Below are 11,562 nucleotides of genomic sequence, written 5' to 3' on the forward strand. Positions count from 1 at the left end.
ACAGGGTGTGATTGTAGTAAGCAGTGCACTAACAGGGTGTGATTGTAGTAAGCAGTGCACTAACAGGGTGTGATTGTAGTAAGCAGTGCACTAGCAGGGTGTGATTGTAGTAAGCAGTGCACTAACAGGGTGTGATTGTAGTAAGCAGTGCACTAACAGGGTGTGATTGTAGTAAGCAGTGAACTAACAGGGAGTGATTGTAGTACGCAGTGCACTAACAGGGAGTGATTGTAGTACGCAGTGCACTAACAGGGTGTGATTGTAGTAAGCAGTACACTAACAGGGTGTGATTGTAGTAAGCAGTGAACTAACAGGGTGTGATTGTAGTAAGCAGTACACTAACAGGGTGTGATTGTAGTAAGCAGTACACTAACAGGGTGTGATTGTAGTAAGCAGTGCACTAACAGGGTGTGATTGTAGTAAGCAGTGCACTAACAGGGTGTGATTGTAGTAAGCAGTGCACTAACAGGGTGTGATTGTAGTAAGCAGTGAACTAACAGGGTGTGATTGTAGTAAGCAGTGAACTAACAGGGTGTGATTGTAGTAAGCAGTGAACTAACAGGGTGTGATTGTAGTAAGCAGTGAACTAACAGGGTGTGATTGTAGTAAGCAGTGAACTAACAGGGTGTGATTGTAGTAAGCAGTGAACTAACAGGGTGTGATTGTAGTAAGCAGTGAACTAACAGGGTGTGATTGTAGTAAGCAGTGAACTAACAGGGTGTGATTGTAGTAAGCAGTGAACTAACAGGGTGTGATTGTAGTAAGCAGTACACTAACAGGGTGTGATTGTAGTAAGCAGTGAACTAACAGGGTGTGATTGTAGTAAGCAGTACACTAACAGGGTGTGATTGTAGTAAGCAGTGAACTAACAGGGTGTGATTGTAGTAAGCAGTGAACTAACAGGGTGTGATTGTAGTAAGCAGTGCACTGACAGGGTGTGATTATAGTAAGCAGTGAACTAACAGGGTGTGATTATAGTAAGCAGTGAACTAACAGGGTGTGATTGTAGTAAGCAGTACACTAACAGGGTGTGATTGTAGTAAGCAGTACACTAACAGGGTGTGATTGTAGTAAGCAGTGAACTAACAGGGTGTGATTGTAGTAAGCAGTGAACTAACAGGGTGTGATTGTAGTAAGCAGTGAACTAACAGGGTGTGATTATAGTAAGCAGTGAACTAACAGGGTGTGATTGTAGTAAGCAGTACACTAACAGGGTGTGATTGTAGTAAGCAGTACACTAACAGGGTGTGATTGTAGTAAGCAGTACACTAACAGGGTGTGATTGTAGTAAGCAGTACACTAACAGGGTGTGATTGTAGTAAGCAGTGAACTAACAGGGTGTGATTGTAGTAAGCAGTACACTAAAAGGGTGTGATTGTAGTAAGCAGTGAACTAACAGGGTGTGATTGTAGTAAGCAGTACACTAACAGGGTGTGATTGTAGTAAGCAGTACACTAACAGGGTGTGATTATAGTAAGCAGTACACTAACAGGGTGTGATTGTAGTCAGCAGTGAACTAACAGGGTGTGATTGTAGTAAGCAGTACACTAACAGGGTGTGATTGTAGTAAGCAGTGAACTAACAGCGTGTGATTGTAGTAAGCAGTACACTAACAGGGTGTGATTGTAGTAAGCAGTGAACTAACAGGGTGTGATTGTAGTAAGCAGTGAACTAACAGGGTGTGATTGTAGTAAGCAGTGAACTAACAGGGTGTGATTGTAGTAAGCAGTACACTAACAGGGTGTGATTGTAGTAAGCAGTGAACTAACAGGGTGTGATTATAGTAAGCAGTGAACTAACAGGGTGTGATTGTAGTAAGCAGTACACTAACAGGGTGTGATTGTAGTAAGCAGTGAACTAACAGGGTGTGATTGTAGTAAGCAGTGAACTAACAGGGTGTGATTGTAGTAAGCAGTGAACTAACAGGGTGTGATTGTAGTAAGCAGTGAACTAACAGGGTGTGATTGTAGTAAGCAGTGAACTAACAGGGTGTGATTGTAGTAAGCAGTACACTAACAGGGTGTGATTGTAGTAAGCAGTGAACTAACAGGGTGTGATTGTAGTAAGCAGTGAACTAACAGGGTGTGATTGTAGTAAGCAGTGCACTAACAGGGTGTGATTATAGTAAGCAGTGAACTAACAGGGTGTGATTATAGTAAGCAGTGAACTAACAGGGTGTGATTGTAGTAAGCAGTACACTAACAGGGTGTGATTGTAGTAAGCAGTACACTAACAGGGTGTGATTGTAGTAAGCAGTGAACTAACAGGGTGTGATTGTAGTAAGCAGTGAACTAACAGGGTGTGATTATAGTAAGCAGTGAACTAACAGGGTGTGATTGTAGTAAGCAGTACACTAACAGGGTGTGATTGTAGTAAGCAGTACACTAACAGGGTGTGATTGTAGTAAGCAGTACACTAACAGGGTGTGATTGTAGTAAGCAGTACACTAACAGGGTGTGATTGTAGTAAGCAGTGAACTAACAGGGTGTGATTGTAGTAAGCAGTACACTAAAAGGGTGTGATTGTAGTAAGCAGTGAACTAACAGGGTGTGATTGTAGTAAGCAGTACACTAACAGGGTGTGATTGTAGTAAGCAGTACACTAACAGGGTGTGATTATAGTAAGCAGTACACTAACAGGGTGTGATTGTAGTCAGCAGTACACTAACAGGGTGTGATTGTAGTAAGCAGTGAACTAACAGCGTGTGATTGTAGTAAGCAGTGAACTAACAGCGTGTGATTGGAGTAAGCAGTACACTAACAGGGTGTGATTGTAGTAAGCAGTGAACTAACAGGGTGTGATTGTAGTAAGCAGTGAACTAACAGGGTGTGATTGTAGTAAGCAGTGAACTAACAGGGTGTGATTGTAGTAAGCAGTACACTAACAGGGTGTGATTGTAGTAAGCAGTGAACTAACAGCGTGTGATTGTAGTAAGCAGTACACTAACAGGGTGTGATTGTAGTAAGCAGTGAACTAACAGGGTGTGATTGTAGTAAGCAGTGAACTAACAGGGTGTGATTGTAGTAAGCAGTGAACTAACAGGGTGTGATTGTAGTAAGCAGTACACTAACAGGGTGTGATTGTAGTAAGCAGTGAACTAACAGGGTGTGATTATAGTAAGCAGTACACTAACAGGGTGTGATTGTAGTAAGCAGTGAACTAACAGGGTGTGATTGTAGTAAGCAGTGAACTAACAGGGTGTGATTGTAGTAAGCAGTACACTAACAGGGTGTGATTGTAGTAAGCAGTGAACTAACAGGGTGTGATTATAGTAAGCAGTACACTAACAGGGTGTGATTGTAGTAAGCAGTGAACTAACAGGGTGTGATTGTAGTAAGCAGTGAACTAACAGGGTGTAATTGTAGTAAGCAGTACACTAACAGGGTGTGATTGTAGTAAGCAGTACACTAACAGGGAGTGATTGTAGTAAGCAGTGAACTAACAGGGTGTGATTATAGTAAGCAGTACACTAAAAGGGTGTGATTGTAGTAAGCAGTGAACTAACAGGGTGTGATTGTAGTAAGCAGTGAACTAACAGGGTGTGATTGTAGTAAGCAGTGAACTAACAGGGTGTGATTGTAGTAAGCAGTGAACTAACAGGGAGTGATTGTAGTAAGCAGTGCACTAACAGGGTGTGATTGTAGTAAGCAGTACACTAACAGGGTGTGATTGTAGTAAGCAGTGCACTAACAGGGTGTGATTGTAGTAAGCAGTACACTAACAGGGTGTGATTGTAGTAAGCAGTGAACTAACAGGGTGTGATTGTAGTAAGCAGTGAACTAACAGGGTGTGATTGTAGTAAGCAGTGAACTAACAGGGTGTGATTGTAGTAAGCAGTGAACTAACAGGGTGTGATTGTAGTAAGCAGTACACTAACAGGGTGTGATTGTAGTAAGCAGTACACTAACAGGGTGTGATTGTAGTAAGCAGTACACTAACAGGGTGTGATTGTAGTAAGCAGTACACTAACAGGGTGTGATTGTAGTAAGCAGTACACTAACAGGGTGTGATTATAGTAAGCAGTGCACTAACAGGGTGTGATTGTAGTAAGCAGTGAACTAACAGGGTGTGATTGTAGTAAGCAGTACACTAACAGGGTGTGATTGTAGTAAGCAGTACACTAACAGGGTGTGATTATAGTAAGCAGTACACTAACAGGGTGTGATTGTAGTAAGCAGTGAACTAACAGGGTGTGATTGTAGTAAGCAGTGAACTAACAGGGTGTGATTGTAGTAAGCAGTACACTAACAGGGTGTGATTGTAGTAAGCAGTGAACTAACAGGGTGTGATTGTAGTAAGCAGTGAACTAACAGGGTGTGATTGTAGTAAGCAGTGCACTAACAGGGTGTGATTGTAGTAAGCAGTACACTAACAGGGTGTGATTGTAGTAAGCAGTGAACTAACAGGGTGTGATTGTAGTAAGCAGTGAACTAACAGGGTGTGATTGTAGTAAGCAGTGAACTAACAGGGTGTGATTGTAGTAAGCAGTGAACTAACAGGGTGTGATTGTAGTAAGCAGTGAACTAACAGGGTGTGATTATAGTAAGCAGTACACTAACAGGGTGTGATTGTAGTAAGCAGTGAACTAACAGGGTGTGATTGTAGTCAGCAGTGAACTAACAGGGTGTGATTGTAGTAAGCAGTGAACTAACAGGGTGTGATTGTAGTAAGCAGTACACTAACAGGGAGTGATTGTAGTAAGCAGTACACAAACAGGGTGTGATTATAGTAAGCAGTACACTAACAGGGTGTGATTGTAGTAAGCAGTGCACTAACAGGGTGTGATTGTAGTAAGCAGTGCACTAACAGGGTGTGATTGTAGTAAGCAGTACACTAACAGGGTGTGATTGTAGTAAGCAGTGAACTAACAGGGTGTGATTGTAGTCAGCAGTGAACTAACAGGGTGTGATTATAGTAAGCAGTACACTAACAGGGTGTGATTGTAGTAAGCAGTACACTAACAGGGTGTGATTATAGTAAGCAGTACACTAACAGGGTGTGATTGTAGTAAGCAGTACACTAACAGGGTGTGATTGTAGTAAGCAGTGCACTAACAGGGTGTGATTGTAGTAAGCAGTGAACTAACAGGGTATGATTGTAGTAAGCAGTGAACTAACAGGGTGTGATTGTAGTAAGCAGTGAACTAACAGGGTGTGATTGTAGTAAGCAGTACACTAACAGGGTGTGATTGTAGTAAGCAGTACACTAACAGGGTGTGATTGTAGTAAGCAGTACACTAACAGGGTGTGATTGTAGTAAGCAGTACACTAACAGGGTGTGATTATAGTAAGCAGTGCACTAACAGGGTGTGATTGTAGTAAGCAGTGAACTAACAGGGTGTGATTGTAGTAAGCAGTACACTAACAGGGTGTGATTGTAGTAAGCAGTACACTAACAGGGTGTGATTATAGTAAGCAGTACACTAACAGGGTGTGATTGTAGTAAGCAGTGAACTAACAGGGTGTGATTGTAGTAAGCAGTGAACTAACAGGGTGTGATTGTAGTAAGCAGTACACTAACAGGGTGTGATTGTAGTAAGCAGTACACTAACAGGGTGTGATTGTAGTAAGCAGTGAACTAACAGGGTGTGATTGTAGTAAGCAGTGAACTAACAGCGTGTGATTATAAATTTGTGGTAGTCTTTACCGAAACGCTCCAGCATCTTATCCACTATGTCCAGCGTATCGCTGTCCTCCAGGTCAGCCATGGTGAAGGAGGGGTGGCGCCCACATAGATAGCGCTTAAACAGGTGTAACTCAGGACCACCCAGGGATGTCAGAGAACTCTGCATGGACTACAGAGAGGAAGGGGAGGAGAGTTCACATACATACTCTCATAGCAAGAGAATCACAGATCAGACATTTACATTGGTGAAAATATGCTCACACACTTTGAATATGTAGGGCAGGTCGAATTCAGGGTGCAGCTTGCCTGGCTGCTGCTCGTCATCACCCTCTTCCTGCGATTCGTCCTCATGCTCGACGGGGGGCGGGGGCTCAGGGGAGTCTACCTGGATGGGGCTGCTCTCATCCCTTTTTTCCTCCTCCTCACATCTACAGACAAAGAGAATTTACCTGATAAGCAACTGTGTGTGTGTGTGTGTGTGGTGTGTGTGTGTGTGTGGTGTGTGTGTGTGTGTGTGGTGTGTGTGTGTGTGTGGTGTGTGTGGTGTGTGTGTGTCTGTATGTGGTGTGTGTGTCTGTATGTGTGTGTGTGTGTCTGTATGTGTGTGTGTCTGTATGTGGTGTATATGTGTCTGTATGTGTGTGTGTGTGTCTGTATGTGGGACCTCTCTGTGATGAAGGTTCTCTCCTGGGGGTGCTTGCTGACAGACTGCTGGTGTGTGTGTATATGTGTCTGTATGTGTGTGTGTCTGTATGTGGGACCTCTCTGTGATGAAGGTTCTCTCCTGGGGGTGCTTGCTGACAGACTGCTGGTGTGTGTGTATATGTGTCTGTATGTGTGTGTGTCTGTATGTGTGACCTCTCTGTGATGAAGGTTCTCTCCTGGGGGTGCTTGCTGACAGACTGCTGGTGTGTGTGTATATGTGTCTGTATGTGTGTGTGTCTGTATGTGGGACCTCTCTGTGATGAAGGTTCTCTCCTGGGGGTGCTTGCTGACAGACTGCTGGTGTGTGTGTATATGTGTCTGTATGTGTGTGTGTCTGTATGTGGGACCTCTCTGTGATGAAGGTTCTCTCCTGGGGGTGCTTGCTGACAGACTGCTGGTGTGTGTGTATATGTGTCTGTATGTGTGTGTGTCTGTATGTGGGACCTCTCTGTGATGAAGGTTCTCTCCTGGGGGTGCTTGCTGACAGACTGCTGGTGTGTGTGTATATGTGTCTGTATGTGTGTGTGTCTGTATGTGGGACCTCTCTGTGATGAAGGTTCTCTCCTGGGGGTGCTTGCTGACAGACTGCTGGTGTGTGTGTATATGTGTCTGTATGTGTGTGTGTCTGTATGTGGGACCTCTCTGTGATGAAGGTTCTCTCCTGGGGGTGCTTGCTGACAGACTGCTGGTGTGTGTGTATATGTGTCTGTATGTGTGTGTGTCTGTATGTGGGACCTCTCTGTGATGAAGGTTCTCTCCTGGGGGTGCTTGCTGACAGACTGCTGGTGTGTGTGTATATGTGTCTGTATGTGTGTGTGTCTGTATGTGGGACCTCTCTGTGATGAAGGTTCTCTCCTGGGGGTGCTTGCTGACAGACTGCTGGTGTGTGTGTATATGTGTCTGTATGTGTGTGTGTCTGTATGTGGGACCTCTCTGTGATGAAGGTTCTCTCCTGGGGGTGCTTGCTGACAGACTGCTGGTGTGTGTGTATATGTGTCTGTATGTGTGTGTGTCTGTATGTGGGACCTCTCTGTGATGAAGGTTCTCTCCTGGGGGTGCTTGCTGACAGACTGCTGGTGTGTGATCTCAGTGAAGACTGTCTCTGGAGACACGTTGCGGTTCAGCAGGACCCTGGAGGAACAACAGTGTATTAGCACAACCTCAACAGCAGGACAGGAGAATGGATGGAAGATGCATGTCAAACCTTACAAAGTAACGTCATAGATTAGGGCAACATTGGGGAGAGCCAAGCCAACCAGGAAACAATCTGATAGTGTTATGTGGTCACCGTGTGAGTAATACCCAGTGATAGCATACAGTACCTTCCAACCCAAAACTATTCTTTCCACTTGACTTAAATAGATTTCTCACCCATCTACACACAACATCACATAATGACAAAGTAAACAAAAAATGCACATTTATTTCAAATGAAATACCTGATTTCCATCAGTATTCACACCCCGAGTCAATACATGTTAGAATCACCTTTGGAAGTGATTACAGCTGTGAGTCTTTCTGGGTAAGTCTAAGAGCTTTGCACATCTGGATTTTACAATATTTGCACATATTCTTTTTAGAATTCTTCAAGCTCTGTCAAGTTGGTTGTTGATCATTGCTAGACAGCCATTTAAGTCTTGCCATCGATTTTGTCCCAAACATAATGCTTTGTATTCAGGAAATTAAGTTAATTTCTTTGCCACATTTTTTGAAGTTTTACTTTAGAGCCTTATTGCAAACAGGATGCATGTTTAGGAATATGTTTATTCTGTACAGGCTGCCTTATTTTCACTCTGTCATGTAGGTTAGTATTGTGGAGTAACTACAATGTTGTTGATCCATCCTGTTTTCTATCAGTCATTAAACTCTGTAACTGTTTTAAAGTCACCATTGGCCTCATGGTGAAATCCCTTAGCGGTTTCCTACCTCTCCGGCAACTGAGTTAGGAAGGACGCCTGTCTCTTTGTAGTGACTGGGTGTATTGATACACCATCCAAAGTGTAATTAAGAACTTCACCATGATCAAAGGGATATTCAATGTCTGCTTTTTTTTTACCCATCTACCAATAGGTGCCCTTCTTTGCGAGGCATTGGAAAACATCCCTATGCTTTGTGGTTGAATCTGTGTTTGAAATTCACTGATCGACTGAGGGACCTTCCAGATAATTGTATTTGTGGGGATGAGGTGAGGTAGTCATTCAAGAATCATGTTAAACACCATGCTACTTATTATGTGAGCTAAGCACATTTTTACTCCTTAACTTATTTAGGCTTGCCATATCAAAAGGGATTGAATACTTATTGACTCAAGACATTCCAGCTTTTCATTTAATTAATTTGTAAACATTTCTAAAACATAATTTCACTTTGACATTATGGGGTATCGTGTGTAGGTCAGTGACACAAAAGCTCAATTTAATCAATTTTAAAAGGATAAGTTTTCTTGCCATTTACATCAAAAAGAGAGATTTGGCTGTAAAAAAAAAAAAAAAAAATTACTTATTTAAATTCAGGCTGTAACACCACATAATGTGGCAAAAGTCAAGGGGTGTGAAAACTTACTGAAGGCCCTGTAGGTAGTCAGTCAGGTTGGACAGGCAAGCTGTGTGTGTGTGTGTGTGTGTGTGTGTGTGTGTGTGTGTGTGTGTGTGTGTGTGTGTGTGTACCCTGTATATGTAGTGAAGGTGTGTAGTATCGATTTGCCAACTGAGCGCTGAGCCTCAGTGATGTTCTCGTCCTCTTCATCCTCTTCATCACTCTTCATGGAGCCATAGCTAGAGGGAGGTCTCTCCTGGTTACGGCTCCCCTGTAGGATCCTGACATCAAAAATAAAAACTAGTAACTTATTCCAAAACGTGTATTACTAGTTGTGTATGCTGTGGTTGGACCTGGAAAGATTCTATTCAAAACACCATCAGTTATGATAAGTCTGCTAACAACAAGTCTTCTCATGTTTCTCTGTCGCCGGCTGCCTAGCTATTTTAAAAAACATCAATTGAGATGACATGGAATATAGCTCAAATGACTAATTTGGTATTTGTCCAACAACACCGTAACACACTGACGTATATTCAACTGACGTTCCTCGTTCAGTCTTTCCGGAGGCCTAACAGACAGTGGTACCGGTCCACTCACCCCTCCACTTCTGAATCCGAGTCCATTTCGGTTCCCCCGATAGGCTCAAATCCCGAATCTCCTGTGAAGGGGGAGAGATTATTCTGGTGCCGTCGGTCAAATGAATGAAGTAGCAGGGAGTTGAAAAGAGTAGGTTGGCTGGCCTAAGGCCTAGTGTTAACGTTGCATTAGCTAACGTTACATACCAGGCGAGTTGTGACACTGGCATATCGACTTCCTGTACAGAATGTAAACAACGCCTATTGGGTGCGCATTTGAAAATGATCCCAAAACTATATAGGCAAGTACATTTAGAAAGTTATAATACCCCACTCACAACACTACTAACCTACCAGCTCTCTTACCTCCCACCTTTTCAAAATGTCGGACTTTATTTTCGCTTTCCACTTAAAAAGAGGATAGTTTCTAAACCCAGACGCGTAACATCGCGAGACTACCGGGCACGCTGAGAAATCAGATGAAACAGACCAGGCCTGGATATGGGGGTTGATTCCGCGTTTCAAGTGCTAGTCGGATCTAGGAAACTAGATGTCTGATTTGTTCATTCATTAAACGCGTCACGGTAAAATACAACAGGTTAGCAAGTCGGACATTTCTGAGTTTCCTAGTTCTGAATAACACTTGAACGTTGCAAGAGAAGTCAATGGGCGAATTCCAGCGGATCACTTTTTGTGAAGAAGCTGACAAACGTTGTTCCACCGCTTTTCAAATGTGTTGCATTATGGCTATAAAAAAAGTCGGACTTGCAACTATACTGAACATAAATATAAACACAAAGCTGAAGTAAAATATCAAATTTTTTCATACGCACAAAAAGCTTATTTCTCTCAAACGTTGTGCACAATTTTTTTTTTTTATGTAGTATGATCTAAAATAAGGAGCGGCGACAACGAGGTTCTAGCTCCAGCCTGTTTATTAACCTAACCCACGCTTGTCATACATAGGTACGGATACCCCCAAGGGACATTCTGCTACATCGTCCTCTCTCCCATGAACAAGACCTCAACGTGCATAACCACTGAAGCATAACTGAAATGCAATTTGGAAACCAGTATTATTCTCTAACATGCTACTTCACATCCTGAAACAGTATGAAAGCATTAAATCACACAGTATGAACATTAACTTAGGTACAGTCTCTTTTTGCTGGGTATGGTCCCCAACAGTATGTTTTCTCTTCACGTAACATAGTCTTTCAGCCACTCTGGTGGCTTCACATCCCTTTTTGGGCGCGCTTGTGGCTCTGTGAGCATTCTCTCTCCTTCACCCTCTTTTTGTGCATTTTCTGTGGCCTCAGTCTGTGTGGCTGGTAGATCTGGAAGAGCTCTGAGGTGTGTTTTGTTCCTTCGTACCTCTTCTGAGCCTGTGTCCACCACATAGGAGGGTGGGGCATCCTCTTTCCTCAGCACTATTGCTGGTGTCTTTGAGTTTGTAATCCACACACGTTGACCTTTGGTCAGCTCTGGCCTCTCCGTAGCACGGTGTCTCCTATTAAAGTCTCCAGTTTGCGTTTGTTTCAGCCGTTTGTCCCTCTCAGCGAAGGCCTTCCTGTTAGGCCATCGGGGTTTAAGCTGAGCCGGCGAGACAGGCAATGGGGAACGCAGCCTCCTGCCCATCAGGAGCTCAGCAGGCGACGGCCCATGATGCAGTGGTGTAACTCTGTAAGCTAACAGAGCCCTGTATGGATCCTTGTTCTTTTTCAGCAGTCCCTTGACTGTTTTCACAGCTCTCTCTGCCTCACCATTACTCTGTGCATGGTAGGGGCTACTGGTCACATGTGTGAAGTCATATTCTGCGGCAAAAGCAGAAAAGGAGCTTGCAGAGAACTGGGGAGCGTTATCTGTAACCAGGACCTCAGCAACCCCTTGCCTGGAAAATTTTTACTTTAATCCATTGATTAGACTTTAATCCAACACCAGCTGATGTGGTTATGGGTGTCTTTGCTATTTCAATGTATCTTGAATAGTAATCTACCACTAGCAGATAAGTGTCATTTTTCCAATAGAACATATCTGCCCCTACCTTTTGCCATGGTCATTTTGCCAACATTGGCTCCGGATGACAAGGTTGACATTTTGTACAGACCTCACACTGGGC

General features: G+C 43.4%; 1 protein-coding gene across 5 annotated transcripts in view; it reads right to left on the bottom strand.

Annotated features, from left to right (window-relative positions):
• The window catches only part of nlrc3l (NLR family, CARD domain containing 3-like), a 28,629-nt gene extending 18,306 nt beyond the window's left edge, over nucleotides 1-10,323 (bottom strand). Inside the window, exons 1-6 of one of the 5 annotated variants that reach the window (XM_014163458.3) lie at nucleotides 9,810-10,323; nucleotides 9,466-9,526; nucleotides 8,997-9,146; nucleotides 7,357-7,461; nucleotides 5,891-6,053; nucleotides 5,647-5,794 (exon numbers count right to left, since the gene is read on the bottom strand). In XM_014163458.3, the coding sequence (XP_014018933.1) occupies nucleotides 5,647-5,794; nucleotides 5,891-6,053; nucleotides 7,357-7,461; nucleotides 8,997-9,146; nucleotides 9,466-9,491 (592 nt within the window). In that variant the 5' untranslated portion in view covers nucleotides 9,492-9,526; nucleotides 9,810-10,323. The other 4 variants (XM_014163459.3, XM_014163457.3, XM_082966759.1 and 1 more) reach the window with 4 other exon arrangements.
• Between the last annotated feature and the right edge of the window lie 1,239 nt (nucleotides 10,324-11,562).

Source organism: Salmo salar, chromosome 20 (genome assembly GCF_965601325.2).
Source record: "Salmo salar chromosome 20, fSalSal1, whole genome shotgun sequence".
NCBI classification, from domain to species: domain Eukaryota; kingdom Metazoa; phylum Chordata; class Actinopteri; order Salmoniformes; family Salmonidae; genus Salmo; species Salmo salar.